The sequence below is a fragment of the Canis lupus genome, chromosome 1 (genome assembly GCF_011100685.1).
Source record: "Canis lupus familiaris isolate Mischka breed German Shepherd chromosome 1, alternate assembly UU_Cfam_GSD_1.0, whole genome shotgun sequence".
Taxonomy (NCBI): Eukaryota; Metazoa; Chordata; class Mammalia; order Carnivora; family Canidae; genus Canis; species Canis lupus.
The window spans coordinates 82,061,988-82,085,323 of record NC_049222.1 but is presented as its reverse complement, the minus strand read 5'-3'; the positions used below and the strand labels follow the sequence as shown (position 1 = coordinate 82,085,323).

The following is a 23,336-nucleotide window of genomic DNA, read 5'->3' as shown; positions in this document are numbered from 1 at the left end:
TTTCCTCAAATATTTATTTGAGAGAGAGAGAGCACGTGCTTGCACATACACAAGCATGTGCAAGCAGGAGGAGGGGCAGAGGGAGTGTGAGAGAAATCCTCAAGCCCACTCTCTGCTCCATCCCAAGATCCCAAGATCATGACCTGAGCTGAAATCGAGTCCCCCATGCTTAACCCACCGAGCCACCCAGGTGCCCCTTCTTTATGCCTTTCTATTCACTTAGATTGCTGTGACTTAGTTGAGATTCATAACTGCCTTATGCCTAAATGTCAACGACGGCCTTCTGGCTTCTCTCTAACTCAGGACTTTCCCACTCCATCCTGGTCAGTGACTCTTATTTGTGTATTTCAGATTACTTGCATTAATAGGTAAGGTCGGGTAGGCAAGGCAGGGTGACAGAGGCTGGCCTTAGAACTGCACACTGAGGTGGCCCAGGCTCTGGGGAAGGGTTCACGGGAGCAGGAACACACACACAGTCATACAGCCCCGTGTGCACTCAATGGTTTACAAAGGGAGGAAAGCGAATAGAAGCAAGAGATAGCGGTCAATAGTCAGAAGTCTAGATGGGCAGCGGGCTCAGATCCGGGAGGTCTTTCGAATACTGTCTAAATCAAGTTTGGCTCCGGAATGGGGGGGGGGGTAGGGGAGGGCTGGACTGAATAAACACGGAGGGCAGTGGTATCAGTGGACTGAGCTTGGAGTGAGTCTGCTCACCCCACGGCCCTGTGCCACAAACTGTTAAGACCAGACCCCCAGGTCTTCATAGTGCCGAGCCTGTCTGCAGCCTTCATCTTGACCCACCTCGCACCGCACTGCCTGACCTGCTCTAAATGATCCGAGCCCTGGATCCTTGGATTCATTACTATTCACAGTCCGGCGGTGGCTGCCAGTCCAGACACTTGATGCTCTCTCTGGCCGCGAGTGTGGCTTCCCTGCTCACCTGCGGCTTGCATCCCCTCGCCTTAACGGTACCGCCTCCCTCTCTCAGCCAAACGCGCGCCCGCGCGGACTCAGGGGCGGGTCCCCTCTGCTCCCCGCAGGAGGAGATCTGTACAGAACTCTCAACAAGGTGCAAACGTGGTGAGTAGTAAAGTGAAAGAGAGCTTGAACGTATGCCGGGAGTAGTTACCGCGGGCCGCAGACAGAAGCCCAGGGATGAGTGAACCAAAGGCCCGACGTGGACACCTGGAGGGGGCGCCCTGCAGCTGAAGCCTGGGCCTCGGAGGGGGATCCGCTTCGCTGCGTGCCTCCGGGATGGAGAGGCGGGAAGGCGAGGTTGCTGCCGCCGTCTCGGAGATGGAGCGAGGGTGAGGATTCTGCAAGTTGGGGAAAATGCAGGTCAGAGGCTGAGGCTGCTGAGGCTGCTGAGGCAGTGCAGCCGTCTGGGCCGAGGCGGGTTGCGCGGGAGGCTCGTAAGACACGGGAGGAGCCCGGCAGCCCCGCAAGGAGCAAGCGGCAAGGGGCGAGCGGCTCCTTCCTCCTCCAGCCCCTCTAGCGCCCCCTCTTGGCGGAGCCCAACCAGGAGCCAGCCGCCGGGCAGCCTGCGCTCCGCAGCGTCCGCCCCAGGCCGCAGGCGAGAATACCAGGGCGGGGTTGCAGCCGGCCTGCAGTAGCTCAGCACTTGGCAGGTTTGTCTCCTGCCTTCCACGAAGGTGTGAGTTCTAGGCACGGAGGATAGAATGATGAGCAAGACAATAATAATTAATTGTCCTCAAGTAGCTTATATGATATTATACACATTACAGTGGGGAGAGATAGATAAGTAGAAAACTGTGTCGGGGCGCCTGGGTGGCTCAGGGGGTGAGCATCTGCCTTGGGCCCAGGGAGTGATCCCGGGGTCCTGGGATCCGGTCCCGCATCGGGCTCCCCGCAGGGAGCCTGCTTCTCCCTCTGCCTGTGTCTCTGCCTTTCTCTGTGTCTCTCGTGAATAAATAAATAAAATATTTTTAAAAACCAACAACCCATAGTGTATCAGGTTGGTAAGTGCCCTGAGGAAGATAGAAGGCAGGGAAGATAGAGGAGTTCTGACGGGTGGGGGCAGGTATCAGTGTTAACCAGGTTGGTCAGGGAAGGGCTGAGGAACCGCAAGAGTCTACAAATACAAAAGGAAGGAGCATTCTAGATAAGGGTAGAGGGGAGTGGAAGGCCAATTCTGTAGGGCCTTATCTGCCACTGTGTGGGCTGTGGCCATTCCCATGATGATGCAGGCAATACAGTACCAGCTTTGAAGTACAGAAGTAACATAGCTTTTAGGGGATCCTTCTGGATACTCTTTTTATTTTTTTTTAATTGGAGTTCAATTTGCCAACATAGCATAACACCCAGTGCTCATCCCATCAAGTGCCCCCCTCAGTGCCCGTCACCCAGTCACCCCCAGCCCCCCACCCCCCTCCCTTTCCACCACCCCTTGTTCGTTTTCCAGAGTTAGGAGTCTCTCATGTTTTGTCACCCTCACTGATATTTTCACTCATTTTCTCTCCTTTCCCTTTATTCCCTTTCACTAATTTTTATATTCCCCAAATGAATGAGACCATATAATGTTTGTCCTTTTCCGATTGACTTATTTCACTCAGCACAATACCCTCCAGGTCCCTCCACATTGAAGCAAATAGTGGGTATTTGTCATTTCTAATAGCTGAGTAATATTCCATTGTATACATAGACCACAGCTTCTTTATCCATTCATCTTTCAATGGACACCGAGGCTCCTTCCACAGTTTGGCTATTGTGGCCATTGCTGCTATAAACATTGAGGTGCAGGTGTCCCTGCGTTTCACTGCATCTGTATTTTTCGGGTAAATCCCCAGCAGTGCAATTGCTGGGTGTAGGGCAGTTCTATTTTTAACTCTTTGAGGAACCTCCACACAGTTTTCCAGAGTGGCTGCACCAGTTCACATTCCCACCAACAGTGCAAGAGGGTTACCCTTTCTCCTTCTGGATACTCTTGAGATTATATTATTCTCCCTGGATTCACCTAGACCCTGCCGTTGGAATCTAATTCCGGGTCCAGAATCTTGCCTTCCGCATGTTTCCTCTTTCTCTCTCTATATCTGGCTGTTAGACACCAGCAGGGGGAAGTCCCAGCTGTTCCCAGGCCTCCTGGGGGCTGCAACCTCACTCCAATATCACAGCCTGTGGGGTTTTGTACCCTCTGAACAGTCTCTCCTTAAGTTGCTCATGAGATAGTAATCTACTTCTCTGGCAATGTGTTCAGTGTAGGGAGAGTTGGGTGTGGCTTCATATCCAACATTTGTTCATTCTTTCAACAAGTATGTATTAAAAACCTACATGTATCACATACAGAGTAATTGATATTTTAATATGTTCTGGTAAGGTATCACATTCACATACTTTTCCTTTGTGAATATTTTACCAAGCATCTTGTAGAATCTCTTACTTCCCAAGCTCATCTCATTCTCAGCAGTACCCCCAATCGGACCCCAAATTACCAGAGCCTTTAAGAAAATTATTTCAAAATAATTATACATTTATAGCAAGTTGCCAAAAAAACTACAGGAAGGTCCCTCGTACTTTTCACCCAGTTTCGTCTATAAATTATACATTTATAGTAAGTTGCAAAAAAAAATTACAGGGAGATCCCTCATACTTTTCACCCAGTTTCCTCACACTCTTCATCAGTTTTCTGGGTCAAAACCAGGATGGTACATTGGCACCATCCAGAGCTTATTCAGATTTCACCCATGTTATATGCACTCATTTGTGTATGTAGTTTTATGCAATTTTATTTGATCACTACCACAATCGAGATACAAATGTGCTCCATAAACACAGGTTCCTCCCTGCTAATCATTTGTAGCCACACCTGTTCCTCTTTCTCATACTAACCTTTGGCAACTTCTCATCTGTTTTATATCTCTATAATTTTGTTATACCTTTTGTAAATAGAATCAGCATAATGCCCTGAGATGTATCTTGAGGTTGTGTATAGCATTGATAGTTCTTTCCTTTTGATTGCTGAGTGGTATTCCATGGTTTAGATGTACTACATACGTCTGTTTCCATTCATCTGTTGAAAAGCTTTTGGGTCGTTTCCAATTTTTTGCCTATTATGAATGAAACTGCTATGAACATTCTTGTACAAGTTTTTGTGTGAACACAGTTTTCATTTCTCTAGGATACATGTCTGGAAGTGCAACTGCTGGCTCGTATGGTCTGTGCATATTTAGTTTTTCTGGTTTTGTTTTTATTTTTTTTTCCTTTTAGAAATTGTCAAACTGTTTTCCAGAGTAGCTATTACCATGTTAAATTCCCACAACGAATGCACACATGGTCAATTTTCTCTGCATCCTCACCAGCATTTGGTGTTAACTCACCTCTCTCTCTCTCTCTCTCTCTCTCTCTTTTTTTTTTTTTTTTTTTTTTTTTTACCATTTTGGTTGATGTATAGTGATAACTCATTTATGGTTTTAATTTTCATTTCCCCCATAGCTAGTAATATTGAACATATTTTCCTTATTTGCCATCTGTATGTCTATTCATGTCTTTTGGCAGATTTTTGAGAGTTAACACAAATTCACCATCAGGGTTAAGAACTTGCTCACAAACTTCAGTTGGCTCCAATTTTGGAGCAATTTTCCCTAAGAGTCACAGAAGAATATACAATATAATAACATTTCTGATACACCTCTCTTCACCAGTGTAGAGGAACAAATTAAGTTTACATCCACTTTTTAAATGTTCTAAGTGTATGGCATATTGTTGAATGTAATGAAATTCAATTTCCATGGTTCAAAATCTCCAAAGCTGATATGCTTTAGGCTAACAACATTTCAATTAGTATGATAATGGAAGTCTTATTATACTTCATTTGTAGTAATCTTATAATATTAAGCAGTTTTTTTTTGTTTTTTTGTTTTTTAAAAATCCATGCTCATTGTAAAAAAAAAAAAAAGAAAATGACCTAAGTCTCACCATCTAAAGAGAATCACTGTTATACAGATGGCTAACAGACACGTTAAAAGATGCTCAACATCATTTATCATCAGGGAAATACAAATCAAAACCACAATGAGATACTACCTTTCACCTGTCAAAATGGCTAAAATTAACAACATAGAAAACAACTGGTGCTGGTGAGGATGTGGAGAAAGAGGAACCCTCTTACACTGTTGGTAGGAATGCAAACTGGTACAGCCACTCTGGAAAACAGTATGGAGGGTCCTCAAAAAGTTAAAACTAGAATGACCCTATGACCCAGTAATTGCACTAGTAGGTATACAGATTAGAAAGGACACAAGCCCCCCAATGTTTATGGTAGCATTATCAACAATAGCCAAACAATGGAAAGATTCCAAATGTCCATTGATTGATGCATGGATAAAGAAGATGCGTTGTATTACTGAACCATTAAAAAGAACAAAATCTTGACATTTGCAACAATGTGGATGGAGCTAGGGTGTATTATGCCAAACGAAATGTTAGAGAAAGATAAATACCATATGATTTCACTCATATGTGGAATTTAAGAAACAAAACAGATGAACATATGGGAAAGAAAAAATGGAGAGAGAGGTTATCAAACCATAAGAGACTCAACTAAAGAGAACAAACTGACGGTTGATGGAGGGAGCTGGTGGGGTGGAGGATGGGCTAAATGGGTGATGGGTATTAAGGAGTGCACTTGTAATGAGCACCAGGTATTACATGAAAGTGATGAATCACTAAATTCTACATCTGAAGCTAATTTTACCATATATGTTAACTAGCTAGAATTTAAATACAAACTTGAGAAAAAATAAAGATAATTAGTATTAATTGGTGGTCATACTTTTACATTTGTCTCTGTGTGTATATATATGTATTTATATAAATTCTCTGCACACTTAAATATATTTATAATTTATGTTATTGGTGTGATGCTGTTCTGTCTCTTGTTTCTCACAAGCATATATTATTGACTTTCTTCCATATTAGTATAGATCTATCTGCATTTAATTTTAAAGCGTATATAGTAAGCCATTGTGTATGTGTACATTTAACCAGCTTCCCTATTGATAGTTCCAATTTTTTACTGTTATAAATAATGCTTTAGTGAATGTTCTTGTGGGGATAGTCTTTAAAATTTTTCTGTTTTCTTAAGAGTATATCACTAGAAGTGGGATTTTTGAGCCAAAAGTCATGTATGACTATATGTATATGACATATTTATGATACATATGTATATTCATATATACATTCATGTATATGCATATGTATCATAAAATGTCTATATCAGTTTGTAGATGTTTACAAACTGCCATTTAGAAAGATTGTATCAATTTAGACTTTTCCCAACACTAAGTAAAGTTCTTATAAATTTCTTAACCTTTTGGGGATCCCTGGGTGGCTCAGAGGTTTAGCGCCTGCCTTTGGCCCAGGATGTGATCCTGGAGTCCTGGGATCGAGTTCCACGTTGGGCTCGTGGCATGGAGCCTGCTTCTCCCTCTGCCTGTGTCTCTGCCCCTCTCTCTCTATATATATATATCTATCATGAATAAATAAATAAAATCTTTTAAAATTTTCTCTTAACCTTTTACTTATATTTCCTTTCCAACAAATTTGTTTTCTTTTTTTAAGGTTTTGGAACACATAAACCCAAATAATTTTGTTTATAATTTTTAAATCATTAACTGAGATGGGAGCACTGGGCTTTGTGAGGCTAGGTCAGTAAAACTTTTTCTGTAAGATGGACATTTTCTATAACTGTTCCTCCAGGAGCTGAATGTGTTTGGGAATGTGATCTGCTTCAATGGCTTTGTTATTGGGCCGCCCAGGCTGCTCCCACAGTGCTAACCTCACAAATGAGGTCAGGAAAAGCAGTACACAAATGATACTTATGGATGGAGGAATTAATTAGGAGGAAGAAAATGTCCAAGATAACTACCAGTATGCCAAAACTTCAAAGATGGAAAGCTGTGGCATTTAAAGCAAGCATAAGCCAGCAAATCCTAGTTACAAAGTTAGGGATTCATTGTAAAGTTAGATCATGTTGCAGTCAGGGTTCACTCAAAAAAAATTTTTAAAGGGATGCCTGGGTGGCTCAGCGGTTGAGCGTCTGCCTTTGGCTCAGAGTCCCGGGATCGAGTCCCACATCAGGCTCCCTGCTTGGACTCTGCTTCTCCATCTGCCTATGTCTCTGCCTCTCTCTCTCTTTCTGTCTCTCATGAATAAAAAAAAAATCTTAAAATTTTTTTTAAATCTGAGCAAACAATGAAGTACAGCATTTTAATTATGATCTGGAGGACAAAAAAACACCTTGACATATTCCCAAATTTGCAACTTGGAACACTTCTTTTTTGGAAGTATTTGAAATTATTTTTCAAGGTCCAACACATATTTGGTTTAATGGTTTAGTAAGTGAAATTATTTTTTACATGATGACATTACTATGTTTTGTCTTATAAATTTTCTCAGATTAAGCAACAAAAAGACTGAGTGCAAAATTGTACATTGTAGTAATTGGGAAATGTGCGTTCATGATACTGCACCTAACATTAGGTAAGAATTCAGTTACAATATGCATCTTATATATATATATTTTTTTTTAATTCATGAGACAGAGAGAGAGAGAGAGAGAGAGAGAGAGAGAGGGAGGCAGAGACAGAGGGAACCCGATGTGGGACTCAAACTCCAGACCGCGGGATCAGGACAGGAGCTGAAGGCAGATACTCAACCGTGGAGCCACCCAGGCATCCCCTTATATACTTCTAATACTTGCTCAGAAGAATTTCTTTCATTACCCTCTATCACTGAAATGCTTACAGTTCTATATTTTCAGCAGTACATCTTTCTTCATCCAATTCTAGAGGATTTTCCAGGATTATAGAAAACTAGTATGAAGTGTTTGCAAGCTATTTTAGATGTATTTTTGGACTGAGTTCTGGAGTTCTTGCACTTTAAATCTATGGTGCTAGATTTAATAGTGGAATTTGTAGCTTCTGTCTAGCTGGCTTCTTCTAAATAATACTACGGCAGTAAAATACCTAATTACGGGTTCTTCCCTTTGCTGGGCATTTCAGCTTCTATCTGTACGTAAAGGTTTCTGTGTTATTCAGGTGCGGTGGTAGGGCAGAGTCAGTAAGAAGTTCCAGGTTCCAGGTCTTTTTCTGCAGAACATTAGTTATGTCACTTGGGATCGATCCTTAACACCTCTGCTTCATTATTGTTAAGATCAAGAGATTGAATTGCTGACATAATAAAGATCCTTCGATATAATATTGTATGAAAATACAATTTATGAACTCATATAAAACAAGATTTATACTGTTTTTTGCCAGGCATTCTTACTTGCAAAGACAAATCTTAAACCTTAAAAAAAAAATTGGGTCCCTATATACAAAAAGTGCTAAAATGATATAGGAATTAACAGTCATCAGAGTCATTATCTGTTGGTGATACTGTGAACCTTAAAAATGAAATCGCCAAAAAAAAAAAAAAAAAAATCGCCAGTTACTTTACCAGCAAAGGATGAGTTTATTTGGGAACAGCAATGAATGACAACATGGGACAGGCAAGCTACTGCAAAACCATAGGCAAGTTCAACAAACAAAAACAAGGCACATTATTTTACGGAGGAGAAATTTGGGAGTTTTTTTTTTTTTTTTTTTTTTTAAGATTGTATCTATTTATTTGAGAGAGAGTCCTAGTGTGTGTGTGCATATGGGAGAGGGGCAGGGAGGAGCAGAGGGAGAGGGACAAGCAGACTCCCTACTGAGCAGGTAGTCACCCAGGGCTTGATCCCAGGACTCAGAGATCATGACCTGAAGGGAAAGCAGGTGCTTAACTGACTGAGCCCCCCAGGCCCCCCAGGAGGGGGGTGTTTAAACAAAAGTCAGCTGGAGAGAAGCAGGGGTTCAGGGTGATGAAAGTTTCTCATCAGCTGAGTGGCAGGGGTACCTGATTTCTCATAGGAGATGCAGCGTACCTCTTTCCCTGTTGGGGCCTGGTAATTGATGATTCCCTCCCCTTGCGATTCTTCCGTGAAGGGCTTATAATCGACCTTTCTTCCTGTGACTGACATTGGGTGCTAAGGCTCCTTGGCTTCCGCTTCTCGCATTGCCAGTCCCCTTGAGGTTTCCCTTTAATGTTCAGGATGCGAAGGGAAAAAAAGTTCAAAGTACACTCCTACATCTTAAAACCTCAAGAGGGTGGTGATTAATTATAGTTCTCCGTGTTTCACATCCAGCCTCTCTGCGAGCTCAGGCATTCGGTCCTACTTCTTATATAAGACCAAATGGGGGGTGGGATGGGGCTGAAAGAGCTCTTAATTATTACTTAGTTTCGGCCAGTCATTTGGTAAGACTCGAGGGCTGAGCCTCAGTATCACTATTTCTTGAAGGGCGCTCAGCACCTTTTGGACTGGTTGACTCTCTAGCTCTGAATCTGAAGAGGTTTTCTATGGGATGGAAGGAGCCTCCCGGAGAATAACTTGACCAAAAAAAGCGCGCAGGGAAAGGGGGCGTGGCGGGGCGCCCCAAGGCCGAGCCTACCCTTCACTGCCCTCGCTCCGCAGCCGGGCGGCGGGAGAAGCTAAGTCGCCCTCGGCTCACCCCGGGGCCGGGCGGGGCCGTCCCAGGCGTCCGGACGCCGTAACGATGTGGGGGAGGGGGCTCCTTAGGACCCTCCCTTGAGACGCCCGCAACGTGACGGCCAGAGGACCGGAATCCGCCCACGCCTTGCTTAGGGGCAGGTCCCGCGGGTCCGCGTGCGGGGTCGCCCCCACCCCCAGCGGGTGTAACCGCCGCGCCGGGCCCGCCCCCGCCCCCGCCCCCGCCCCCGCCGCGGGTCCGGACGCCGGCCGGCCGGCGAGGGCGGGCCCGGGGGGGCGGGGAAACTGGCCGCTCCCTACGCTCGTCGCGTCGCCTGGTGATGGGGAGGAGGCGGGTCCTGCTCGGGGAGGGGCGGGCGTCAGAGGAGCGGCCGCGCAGCCGCCCTCGCTGCTCTCCCGCGGGCGTGCCCGGGTCGGCGCCGAGCCCCGCCCCCGCCCTGGAGCGCGGCCTGCGCACGCGCGGAGCGAGCGGCCGCCCCCGCCCCTCGCAGGGCTCGCGGCGCGGCGCGGCTCGGCGTCGGGCGCCGGGGCTGAGCGAGCGGGAGCCGCCCGGGAGCCGGTGGACCGAGCGGTCTCGACGGAGGGCGGGGAGGTCAGGCGCTGGAAGAAGGGCCGCGGGGGGGCGGCTGCCGCGGCCCGCGCGGCTGAGGACGATGGTGTTCGAGTCGGTGGTCGTGGACGTGTTGAACCGGTTCTTGGGGGACTATGTGGTGAACCTGGACACGTCCCAGCTCACTCTGGGCATCTGGGGAGGTAACGAGCCCGCCGCCGCCCCGAGCGCCTGGGCCTCCCGCTTCGCCCTGTCGGGGCCTCGGGCCCCTCGCTCGCCCCGCGCCACCACCTGCCGCCGCCCTCCTCGGGCTTCAATTACGTGAAGCCCGGCGGCGGTTCCGGGGCCTCTGCCGGCGAGGAGGGCGCGGGGCGGGGGTGGGGGCGCGGGCGAGGCGTCCCCCCTTTCCCGAGGTGCCTGCCGGCCGCCCCGCGCGGTCGGGCTCCAGCTGTGCGGGCGTGGGGCCCCTCCCCCTCCCGGGCCAGCCTGCACCCCCGGGTTATGACGGAGGCTCGGGGCAGCCCACGGAGGCCGCACGCTGCCGCGCACGTGAGGCGAGCGCGGGGACCCAGACGCCCTCTGGCTCGGCCCCTGCCCGGCGCGCGGCTGGACCCGCGCCCACCTGCCTGCTGCGAACAGAAACCGAAACTCCGCTGCACGGCCAGCTCCTGCGGGTGGCGGGCAGGTTTCAGTTCACAGCCTGGCCCGGGACTGTGTCACCTTTGTAAGGCTCTGGGATCTGGTGGGTCGGAGTGAATTTTTTTTTTTTTTTTTTTTTTTTAAGAAACTAGGCGCGCTGTGCTACGTCTCACACCTGCAAGACGGGGATGAACAGGCGCCTAGGTGGCTTAGATGAAGGACCGAAGCTGTACTTTGTATCCGTTTACTCGGGTGCGCTTCCATATTTGGAGCGTCATTATTAGCGCTTCCATCTGTTTTCAGTATTCTACCCTTTTTTATTTTACACGCTCATTGTAAATTAGATTCCTTTTCTTTGTACGGAATGAGTCTCCTAGGCCAAAGTTAGGGTTAATTTTTTTTTTTTTTGGACTTCATATGCACACACTTTCGGCCTTCTTCTAGGATACTCCTTTATCTTGATTTTTCTCCTTTATGGAAGAGTGTGAGTAGGTAATTAGTTTGATAGAGAGAATCTGTAGTTACTGTGCTGTTGGTCCCCAGTACCATGGTAGTAGAGCCCGCAAGAGCTAGGGACGTCAGTGCTAACTCTGCATCTCTGACTGGGAGCAGAACCTTGAGGATTAACTTGTTCTGCTTCTCATTTGCAGAGTAAAAATAATACAGTCTGTCTTCACACACCTTAGAAGGAAGCCTTGAAAACGTTTTGTAGTGCGCTTTGATCTGTAGTGAAGGTTGCTTCTGCATTCAAGGCGGAGGTTGGTGATAAAGTGCGACTTATGGGTGAATTTGTTTAAAATCTGCATACAGTAAAATTCACTCTTGCGACTTACAGTCCTGCCTTCACAAATGCAAAGTCGAGGAATGTATCCACCATCACAGTCATGAGAGGGAAAAGTTCCATCAGGGCCGCAAAGTTCCTTCTGCTGCCCCTTTTTCAGTCTATCCTTCCCAATCCCCATTTCTCCTGGAAACCATTGCTTCTGTTTCCCATCTTTACGGTTTTGTCTTTTCTAAAGTACCACATAAATGGAATTCTATGGCAGATAGCTTTTGGTGTCTACCTGCTTTTATTTAATTTCACTTCCTCTGTAAAATCAGTCTGAGCGTCACCCATGTGTTTCATGCAGCAGTATTCATTCCTGTGTTTTTGAGTGGTATTTGTTGTCTGGATGTGTTATGTCTGTCTGCTGGTTTCCCTTTCTGGCCATAATGAATAGAGCTGCTAAGTACAGTTTTTTGTGTGAACATAAATTTTTATTTCCCTTGGGTTAGTCACTACCTCAGAGTGGGATGGCGAGGTTTTATGATAAGTGAATATTTAATTTCTGTGAAACTGTGGAGCTGCTTTTCAAAGCGGTTGTACCATTCTGCAGTCTCACCAGCATTGGATGAGTGCTTAGATGCTCTACACCCTCACTAGCATTTACTATTGTCATTTCAAAAACCTTTTTTTAGCCATTCTAATAGGTATACAGTGCTAAAGTATTGTTTTAATTTGCGTACCATTAGTGATTGAAGATATTGAGCATTTTTTCGTGTTCTTTGCTGTTCTTATAGTTCATTGGTGAAGTCTGTTCCAGATCTTTTGCTTATTTTAAATTGGCTTTTTTTCTTTTTCTATAGAGATTTAATTTACATACTATTAAGGTCACCCTTTTAATAGTGTTATTTATTAATATAGTTGACATACAGTGTTCTTAGTTTTAGATGTGGAACAGTGATTCAACAATTCTAAAGGTTATGAAATGCTCACCATGATAAATGTTGTCACCATCTGTTGCCTTAAAGGTTATGACAGTATTAACTGCGTTTCCTTTGCTGTACTTTTCCTCTTGAATTATCCTTCTAAAATGTACAATTAAGTGTTTTTTCGTGCATAATTTTTTTCACAAAATTATGCAGCTATGACCACTAATTCCAGAACATCCTCAAAACTCCCAAATAAACCTTATACCCATAACCATTAGCAGTCACTCCCAAATTTTCTCCTGATCCCCCCCAACCTCACCTCCAGCAGCTACTAATCTACTTTTATCTCTATGGATTTATCAATTCTGGACATTTAATTTAAATATAATTATGTAACATAAGTGGCCTTTTGTTTCTGGCTGCTTTCACTTCAAATTATATTTTCGAGCTACATGTTTTAGCATGTATCACTTCTTTTTATGACTGAGTAATATTCCATTGTCTGAATAGATCACATTTTATCTGTGCGTCAGGTGATGGTCATTTAAATTATTCCTACTTTTTGGCTTTTATGAATAGTGTTGCTATGATCATTTCATACACAAGTTTTTTTTTGTGGGGATATGTTCTAAATTTCTTGGGTATATGCGTAAGGGTGGAATTGCTGAATCATAGGGTAACTGACTTCTTACAAGGGAACTGCCAAACTCTTTATCAAAGTATTGTCTTATGGTTAAGTGTTAGAGTTCTTTACATATTATGTGTGAGTCCTTTGTCAGATATGTGATTTGAAAATGTTTTCTTTCAGTCTCTTCGAAGTCTGTCTTTTGCAAAGCAAAAGGTTTAAATTTTGATCGAGTCCACTTTAGCAGAAACTTTTCATGAATCATACTTTGGTGTCTGTGAAATCTTTGCCTTCCATGAAGTCACAAAGATTTTTCTCCTATGTTTTCTTGCAGAACTTTTATGATTTTATGTTTTTTATTTAGATTTCTGATGCATCTCTGTATAAGGTATGGTATAGGTTGACGGTTGTTCATTTGTTTGCATGTGGATGCAAATGTCCAATTGTTGCAAGCACCACACTTGTCTTGATAACACTAGCTTTATGGTAAGTCTTGAAATCAGGTAGTATGATCCCTCTAACTTTGGTGTTTATCAGATTTTTAAAACAACATATCAGTGTTTTATTTGCAGAAGTTGGTTATATTTTGATAAGTGAAGCTTTAAATAATAGCTTTTAGTTTTTTAAAAAATCCTTTGAGAATTTAAAAAGCAATAATTTTGATAAACTTTATATTTTTAAATTTCAAAATTAGAAACTGGATGCTACATAGGAAAATGGTTATTTTATGGACTTAATATTTTTATGGTTTAATGTCAGAGGGACCTGTTGGTTTTAAATGTATGCCTTTGCTAGATGTCTAATAATTCAGCTAATTTCACTGTTAGCATATTAATAGTGTTAATTAGTATTCAGGAGTTACATGGATTAACCTAATAATGGATAGTGCTCTGAAAATTTTGTTTCTGAGATGATTTTTTGAAAATTAGAATCCCATTTTTCCTAGAAACATTGTCATATATAAATGAGTTTACGAAAATCTACGTAATTATAATGTAGCAGAACTATGCTACTATACTGGGCCCTACAAGTAGAAGACTGAATATCAGAAGCCTCTATTTTGTGTGTGGCAGGGGAAGGAATTGAACTTTATCTCACACTCTTGGTGAATTTTGATGTTGGTATACTCTCTATGCACTACTAAAAATTCCCCACCCTTTTTATATGTCATCTACTTAGGTAGTACTATTTCATAGACTCATCTGAGATCCATCTAAATTTTATTTTATTTTTTTAGATTTTATATATTCATGGGAGACACAGGGAGAGAGGCAGAGACATAAGCAGAGGGAGAAGCAAACTTCCTATGAAGAGACTGATGTGGGACTCGATCCTAGGACCCCGGGATCACACCCTGGGTCAAAGGCAGATGCTCAACCACTGAGCCATCCAGGCATATCTCATTTAACTTTTCTAAGCAGTCTAGACCTTCATGATTTCTTCAAGAGCTAGCTGCATCAGAATCAGCCATATGTGCTTGTTACAGACAGATTTCTGAACTGCTTTCCAGAGATTATAATTCATTTATCTGGAATAGAACATGAACATCTTTTTTTTTTTTTTTTTTTTAACAAATGACAAAGGATTGTGATGTGCAGTGCATTGCATTTTTAGCGCACTTTTAGGGCAAAAGTATTAGAAATTCAGAGGCAGAAGTAGTAATAAGAGTGGCTTTTGTGATAGAATTATCATTTGTAATGGCAAGGAATACCTTATACTTTATAGTTCCTTCTGTAGTCTTCTGTCTCTTTCGCTCTTGTTTTCTTTAAAATCATAATACTAATAAATTCACTTTTTTTTTTTTTGGGTGGTGGTGGTTGTTACACCTGACGTTGTTATGTAATATTAGAAACTTGGATTTCGGGGCAGCCCCTGTGGCGCAGCGGTTTGGCGCTGCCTGCAGCCTGGGGTGTGATCCTGGAGATCTGGGATCCAGTCCCACATTGGGCTCCCTGCATGGAGCCTGCTTCTCCCTCTGTCTGTGTCTCTGCCTCTCTCTCTCTCTCTGTTTATGAATAAATAAATAAACTCTAAAAAAAAAAAAGAAACTTGAATTTCTTTCTTTCTTTCTTTTTTTTTTTAACTAGCATATATTGTTTTTGAACTGTGCTCTCCCAGTTTTCTCTTTACAGTAGAGTTTAATGTTCAGTGACCACTTACTGCATACCCCCAGTGTACTAGTGGCTCCATAGGAAGATGAAGATCAGGGCACAATTCCTTTCCTTCTTTTCAGTTTCATTATTTTCCATAATTTTATCTTCCATTTCACTTATTTGTTCCTTTGCTGCTTCCATCCTCCATGTGATTCCATCCAGTTGGTTTTGCATCTCAATTGTAACATTTTTTAATTTTGACCTGACTAGTTTTTAGGTCTTTTATCTCTGGAGCAAGAGTTTTTCTCATGTCTTCTGTACTTTTTTCAAGCCCAGCTAATGTTCTTATGACTGTTGTTCTGAGTTCTTGTTCACATACGTTGTTTATATCTGTTTTTAGCAAGTCCCTGGATGTGATTTCTTTTTTTTAAACTTTTTTTCTTAATATTTTTTATTTATTTATGGTAGTCACAGAGAGAGAGAGAGAGAGAGAGAGAGGCAGAGACATAGGCAGAGGGAGAAGCAGGCTCCATGCACCAGGAGCCCGACGTGGGATTCGATCCCGGGTCTCCAGGATCGCGCCCTGGGCCAAAGGCAGGTGCTAAACCGCTGCGCCACCCAGGGATCCCCTGGATGTGATTTCTTTTTCATCTTTTTTTGGGGGGAGAATTCCTCTGTCTTGTCATGGCTAAGTTTCTGTCTTTTCCGTGTTATGAAAGCTTGTTATGTTTCCTTCTCCTGAGAGTAATGCTATATCAAAAGGGGTCATGCACTGTCCAGGGCCTGGTGCTTCAGGAGGTGTTTTCTGGTTTATGCTGTGTGCACTTTGCTCTTGTGTTTTGACTGCTCTTTCCTGCACATCAGTCCTCTGCAGAGCTCCTCACTTGCACTGGGGAGTGTTTGGGCCTTTAGGTGGTGTGCTTTGATTTGTTAATTAAGATAAGTCTTGCAGGCACCATGTTCTTTTCCTCCAATTGTGCAGATTGTCTTCTTGATCCTCAGATCAATTTCCTAGTTGTTCAAAATGAATTGATGCTGATCTCACTATGTTCAGGGGTTGAGGCAAGGCCAGGGTCTTCCCACTACTAGACCATCCTAACTCCTTCAGTCGGGGCACAATTCCCGATATGAAAGAGTCATTTTTCTGTGATAAGAATGTGCTGGGGGAGCCAAACAAATGTTTATTTAAGTATGGTGGTAATTACCAATTCTAATTCTTTAAAAGTTATTTTTGCCTTTGCTTTTTGAAAAACTTGCATAGAACGTTAGAGCTAAAAGGGAACATTTTATTATGAAAAGTTCAAACATACAGCATGTTACAAGATTTTATAGTCCATATCCATATACCTACAACCCAGATGATACCACTGGTTATGTACTAACAGCTTTATTGAAATAATAATTGAGATAGTAAAATGCACATATTTAATGTCTACACTTTGATTAATCTTGACAAATGTATGTTCTTGGGAAATAGTCATCACGATCAAGATAATAAAAGTATCGATCACACTCAAAAGTTCTTTTGTCCCATATCCAGAGGTATCCAGTATTCTGATATTTTTTCTACTGTATATACATGAATTCCTGGTTTGCTGAAAGTTTTTTTTACCCCCCCTCTAAGAATGTGTGTTGGGTTTTATAAAATGGTTTTTCTATGTCTGCTAATATGATAATAAGATTTCTTTTCTTCAACCTGTTAAAGTAATGGCTTACATTTATTGATTTTTTGAATATTGAATGAGCCTTTCATACCTGGAATAAATCCCACTTGGTCTTGGTATATAATTATTCTTATACGTTGTTGGATTCAATTTGATACTTTGTTGAGGATTTTTTTCATCTATGTTCATGTCAGATAGTGGTCTGTAGGTTTTTCTTTTTTTTTTTTTCTCTTGAGACATGCTTATTTGGTTTAGGTATTAGGGTAATGCTGATCTCATAAATGAATTAGGAAGTGTTCCCTCTGCTTCTGCTTCCTAGAAGAGATTATAAGGGGCCTAGTATTTTTTTCCCTTAAATACTTGATAGAATGTTAGTGAAACCCATCTGGGCATTATGCTTTCAGTTTTGAAAGATTATTAATTATTGAATCAATGTCTTTAATAGATACAAACCTATTTATATTCTTGTGTGAGTTTTGTTGGAATATATCTTTTAAGGAATTGTAACTTTGGTTACAATTAACATGTTTTTATTCCTTTATCCTTTTAATATCAATGAGATCAGTAAGGATGGCTCTTCCTTTCATTTGTGATATTAGTAATTTGTGTCTTTTTCTTAATCTGGCTAGAGAGTTATCAATTTTGTTGATCTTTTCAGAGAACAGTCTTTTTGGTTTCATTGGTTTTTCTATTTTTCTCTATTGAGTTTCATTGATTTCTGCTCTAATTCTTTTTTTCCCTCTTCTGTTTAGGATTTAATTTGCTCTTCTTTTTCTAGATTCCTAAGGTGGAAGCTTAGATTATTGATTTTAGATCTGTCTTTTCTTTTCTTTTTCTTTTTTTAAGATTTTATTTATAGAGAGATCGGGCGTGTGTGAGTGTGTGAGAGCACATGAATGGGAGAAGGAGTAGACGGAGACAATCCCAAACCAGCTCTGTGCTGAGCATAGATCCTGACTTGGGGCTCCATCTCACCACTCTGAGATCATGACTTGGAGCTGACATCAGGAGTTGGTCACTCAAACTGCATGTGAAATTTTGAAATGTTATTTTCATTTGATTCAAGACACTTTCCAGTTTTGAGATGACTTCTGTGGCCTATTGTTATTTTAAATGAGCATTTATTAAATCTAAAGGTATTTTGGGAGTTTCTAGCTTTTTTGTTACTGACTTCTAATTTAATTCTGTTGTCTGAAAAGCAAATTTTGTATGACTCTTTTATTCCTTTCAATTTGTTAAGGTATATTTATGACCCAGAGGTTTCGTCGTCATTTGTTTTTTGTTTTTTTGGTGGTGAATGTTCTGTTCACACATATCCTTGGAAAGAATATGTATTCTGCTATTGTAAGAAATGTTCTACACATTTTTTTCGTTTTTTTACTCTACCAATTTTAGCTAGATCTTCGTTTTTAATTTGTCTATTCTTTTATATTTAGAGTGAGTTTCTTGAGGACAGTGTTTTTTTTTTTTTTTTATCCATTGTGTCGTTTTGTCTTTAATTGGTATATTCAAACCATTTATACTTAAAGTAATTATAGTTGGGTTAATGGATAGCTATTGCATTTGTAGCTCTTTTCTATTTCTTGCATGAATGTCTTTTTAAAATCTTCCTCTTTTTCTGCCTCTCTTGGTTTTGAGTATTTTCTATAATTTTTTCTTCTAAGACATTAATTATAACTCATTTTTTTGGTGGGGGGAGGGAATGCCTTAAAATTGCAGTATGCGTTTAAAACTAAGTCCAATCAAATAAAGCTGTATTGCTTCATAGATAGTGGAGTTACATTTTAACAGTATTCCATACCATTCCTTTTATTTTTTATAACATTGTTATCATTCATTTCACTTATCCATAAGCTGTAATCACCCACTGTGCTATTGTTACTATTTTGAATAGTGTTCCATTAGATCGTTAATAGTGAGGAAAATAAAAAGCTTAGTTTTACCTTCATTTCTTAATGCTTATTTATTTTTTAAAGATTTTATTTATTTATTCGAGAGAGAGAGAGAGAGAAGAGAAGAGAGAGGGGCAGAGACACCGGCAGAGGGAGAAGCAGGCTCCATGCAGGGAGCCCGATGTGGGACTCTCCCAGGACCCTGGGATCATGACCTGAGCCAAAGGCAGATGCTGAACCACTGAGCCACCCAGGCGTCCCCCTACTCTGTGAAAACTTTTAACATTTCTTGCAGAGGAGGTCTGGCAACAAATTCCATCAGTTTTTGTTTGAGAAAGTATTTTTTTATACCACCACTTTAAGAAAATTGTGGTAAGATATAAAATTATCTTAACACTATTTTTAGTTTCAGGTATATAGCATATAGATTCAACAATTCTGTACATTACTCAGTGCTCATCTTCAGTGTGGTCACCATCTGTCATCACCAAACAACATTTTTGCAACATGATGGATTATATTCCTTGTGCTATGCTTTTCATTTCTACCACTTATTTTATAACTGGAACTTTGTACTTGATTGCCTTCACCTATTTTACCTATCCCTCTCCCCACCTACTTTTCTTCTGGCAGCCATCCATTTGTTCTCTGTATTTAAGAGTCTTTTTGTTTTCTTTTTTAGGTTCTACGTATAAGTGACAGCATGGTATTTGTCTTCCTTTGACTTAGTTTTGCTTAGTATACCCTTTAAGTCCATCCGTATTGTCACAAATGGCAAGGTCTCATTCTTTTTTTTATTTATTTTATTTTATTTTTTATTTATTTATGATAGTCACAGAGAGAAAGAGAGAGGCGCAGAGACATAGGCAGAGGGAGAAGCAGGCTCCATGCACCAGGAGCCCGATGTGGGATTCGATCCCAGGTCTCCAGGATCGTGCCCTGGGTCAAAGGCAGGCGCCAAACCGCTGCGCCACCCAGGGATCCCGGTCTCATTCTTTTTTATGACTGAATAATAATCTGTATGTGGGTGTGGATGTGTGTATCCATTCATTTATTGATGAATATTTAGGTTGCTTCCATATGTTAATTATTATTAATAATGCTGCAGTAAATATAGAGGTTCATGTATCTTTTTGAATTAGTGTCTTTATGGTTTTTTTTTGGGGGGGGGTGTAAATACCCAATAGTGGAATTACTGGATCATATGGTATTTCTATTTTTAATTTTTTGACGAACTTCCATATGGTTTTCCATAGCAGCTGCACCAATTTACATTCCTACCAACAATGTAGGAGGGTTCCTTTTTCTCCACATCCTCACTAACACTTATTTCTTGTCTTTTTTTTTTCCCCCTAAAGATTTTATTTACTTGAGAGAGAAAGAGAGAGCATGAGGAGGTGGGGAAGAGGAGCAGAGGGAGAGGGAAAAAGCAGACTCCCCATAGAGCAGTGAATCTGATAGGGAGGAGGCTGATCCCAGGACCCTGAGATCATGACCTGAGCCAAAGCCAGCCTCTTAACTGATTGAGCCACCCAGGTGCCCCTCTTGTCTTTTTGAGTCTAACCTTTCTGACAGGTGGGAAATAATATCTTTGTTGTTGTTGTTTTAAAGATTTTATTTATTTACTCATGAGAGATAGACAGAGAGAGAGAGAGAGAGAGAGATTGATTGAGAGGCAGAGGGAGAAGCAGGCTCCATGCAGGGAGCCTGAGTCTCTCAGCCTGAAGGCAGCACTAAACCACTGAACCACCCGGGCTGCCCTCTTACTTGGTTTTGATTCACATTTACCTGATGGTGAGTGATATTGAGCGTCGTTTCATGTGTCTGTTGGTCATCTGTAAGTCATCTTTGAAAACCTGTTCCTTAAGGTCCTCTGCTGTTTTTAATTGGATTATTATTAGTATTTTTGGTGTTCTATTGTATAAATTTTTTTATATATCTTGGATATTAATTCTTCACTAGATATATCATTAGAAAATATCTTCTCTCATTCTGTAGATTGCCTTTTTGTTGATGGTTTCCTTTGTTATGCAAAAACCTTTTATTTTGGTGTAGTGCCAATAGTTTATTTTTGCGTTTTGTTTTCCTTGCTTTAGGACATTATACCTAGAACAATGTTTCTATGGTGATGTCCAAGAAAATACTGCTTGTAGTTTCTTCCAGGAGTTTTATGATTTCAGGTCCTGCATTTTAGGTCTTTAATCCACTTTGAGTTATTTTTATGTATGGTGTAAGAAAGTGTTCCATCTAGGTTCATTCTTTTTCAGTAGCTGTCCACTCTTCCCAGCACCTTTTGATGAAGAAGCTGTCTTCCCTCCATTGTATATTCTTGTTTCCTTTGTGGTAGATTAATTCACCATATAGGCATGGGTTTATTTCTGGGCTCTCTATTCTGTTCCATTGATCTGTGGGTCTGTTTTTGTGCCAGTATCGTACTGTTTTGATTAGTACCACTTCATAGTATAACTTGAAACCTGAGATTCGGTACCATCAGCCTTGTTCTTTCTCAAGATTGCTTTGGCTATTTGGGCTTATAGTGGTTCCATACACATTTTAGGGTTATTTGTTTTAGTCTTTTGAAAATGATGATGATGTTGGCATTTTGATAGGAATTGTGTTGAACCTATTGATTGCATTTTATAATGACATTTTAAGATATTCTGACCCATGAGCATGGACTATTTTTCCATTTGTTGATGTCGTCTTCAGTTTGTTTCATTAGTGTTTTATAGTTTTCAGAGTACAGGTCTTTTACCTCTTTGGTTAGGTTTATTTGTAGGTATTTTATTTTTGGTGAAATTGTAAATGGAATTGTTTTCTTAATTTCTTTTTCTTCTACTTTGTATTAGTGTGTAGAAATACAGTAGATTTATGCATATTAACTTCGTATCCTGTAAGTTTACTGAATTTATCAGTTCTAATAATTCTTTTGATGGAATTTTTAATGTTTTCTATATCAATATCCTGTCTTCTGCAAGTAATGAAATTTTACTTCTTCTTGCTAATTTGAATGCCTTTTATTTCCTTATCTTGTCTGATTCCTGCAGTTAAGAGTTCCATTATTATGTTGAATAAAAGTGGTGAGAGTGGACATCCTTGTCTTATGCATGGTCTTAAGAGAAATGCTCAGTTTTTCACCAGTGAGCATGATGTTAGCTATGGGCTTTTTGTATATGGCCTTTATTATGTTGAATCTATTTTGTTTTATTGATAATGGATGTTGCATTTTGTAAAATGTTTTTTTTTTTCTGTATTTACTGAGATCATCATAAGGCTTTTATCCCTTCTCTGGTTATTTATTTATTTATTTATTTATTTATTTATTTTATTTATGATAGTCACACACAGAGAGAGAGAGAGAGAGGCAGAGACACAGGCAGTGGGAGAAGCAGGCTCCATGTACCGGGAGCCTGACGTGGGACTCGATCCCGGGTCTCCAGGATCGCGCCCTGGGCCAAAGGCAGGCGCTAAACTGCTGCGCCACCCAGGGATCCCTTTTATTTATTATTTATTATTTATGTTTATTTTTTTTTACCTTCTCTGGTTAATGTGATATATCACATTGATTGATTTGTGAATATTAAACCACCCTTTTGTCTCTTGTATAACTTACTCAATTGTGGTCCGTGATTTTTTTTTTTTTCTTTAAGGTATTGTTGCATTTGGTTTGCTAATATTTTGTTGAGGATTTCTACATCTATGTTCATCAGTAATATTGGCTTGTGGTTTTCTTTCTTTTTTTTTTTTTTTTTTAAAGATTTTACTTATTCATGAGAGAGACTGAGAAAGAGGCAGAGACGTAGGCAGAGGGGGAAGCAGGCTCCCCGTGGTGAGCCTGATGTGGGACTCCCATCCCAGGACCCCTTTGCATTCCTATGGTGTCAGTTATTTTCATGTTAACCATTTTTAAGTGTACAATTCAGAGGCATTAAGTGTATTCATGTTGTATAGCTATCACCACCATCCATCTCTTTTCATCTTGCATAACTGAAACATTGTGCCTATTGAGGAATAACTACTCATTTTCCCTACTCTCATCTCCTGGCAACTATTATTCTATTTCCTATCTCTGTGAATTTGACTATACAAGTAAGACACCTCATATAAGTGTTATCATATAACATTTATCTTTTTGTGTTTGGCTTATTTTACTACCTACAATGTCTTCAAGGTTCATCTCTGTTATATTGTATATCAGAATTTCATTCATTTTTAAAGCTGAACAATATTAAATGTATATGCCACATTTTGTTTCTCCATTCATTTGTAAATAGACACATAGATTGCTTCCACCTTTTGGCTATTTTGAATCATGGTGCTACAAACATGAGCATGGAAATATACCTTTGAGTCCCTGCTTTCAAATATTTTGGTATATACTCACAAGTGGGATTGCTGGGTTTATATATGTTGGGGTTTTTTTTTTTTTTTTTTTTTTTTTAGTTTTTTGAGGAACTATCCTATTGCTTTCCATATGCACTATTTTAGATTTTCACTGATTGTGCACAAGGGTTCTAATTTCTCCACATTCTCAGAAACTTGTTATTTTCTGTTTTGTTTATAGTAGCCATCCCCCTCCCATGGATGTGAGGTATTATCTTGTTTATTTCACTTCCATTTCTCTGATGATTAGT

General features: G+C 41.0%; 1 protein-coding gene across 4 annotated transcripts in view; it reads left to right on the top strand.

Annotated features, from left to right (window-relative positions):
- The first annotated feature begins 10,092 nt into the window (after positions 1-10,092).
- Positions 10,093-23,336, top strand: part of VPS13A (vacuolar protein sorting 13 homolog A) — a 235,292-nt gene continuing 222,048 nt past the window's right edge. For 3 of the 4 annotated variants that reach the window (XR_005354104.1, XM_038527038.1, XM_038527039.1), the window contains exon 1: positions 10,093-10,300. Coding sequence is in view for 3 of the 4 variants with exons in the window: in XM_038527038.1 (XP_038382966.1) it covers positions 10,201-10,300 (100 nt within the window). In the remaining variant the exon portion in view is untranslated. The remainder of the gene's footprint in view (positions 10,301-23,336) is intronic. The other variant, XM_038527037.1, reaches the window with a different exon arrangement.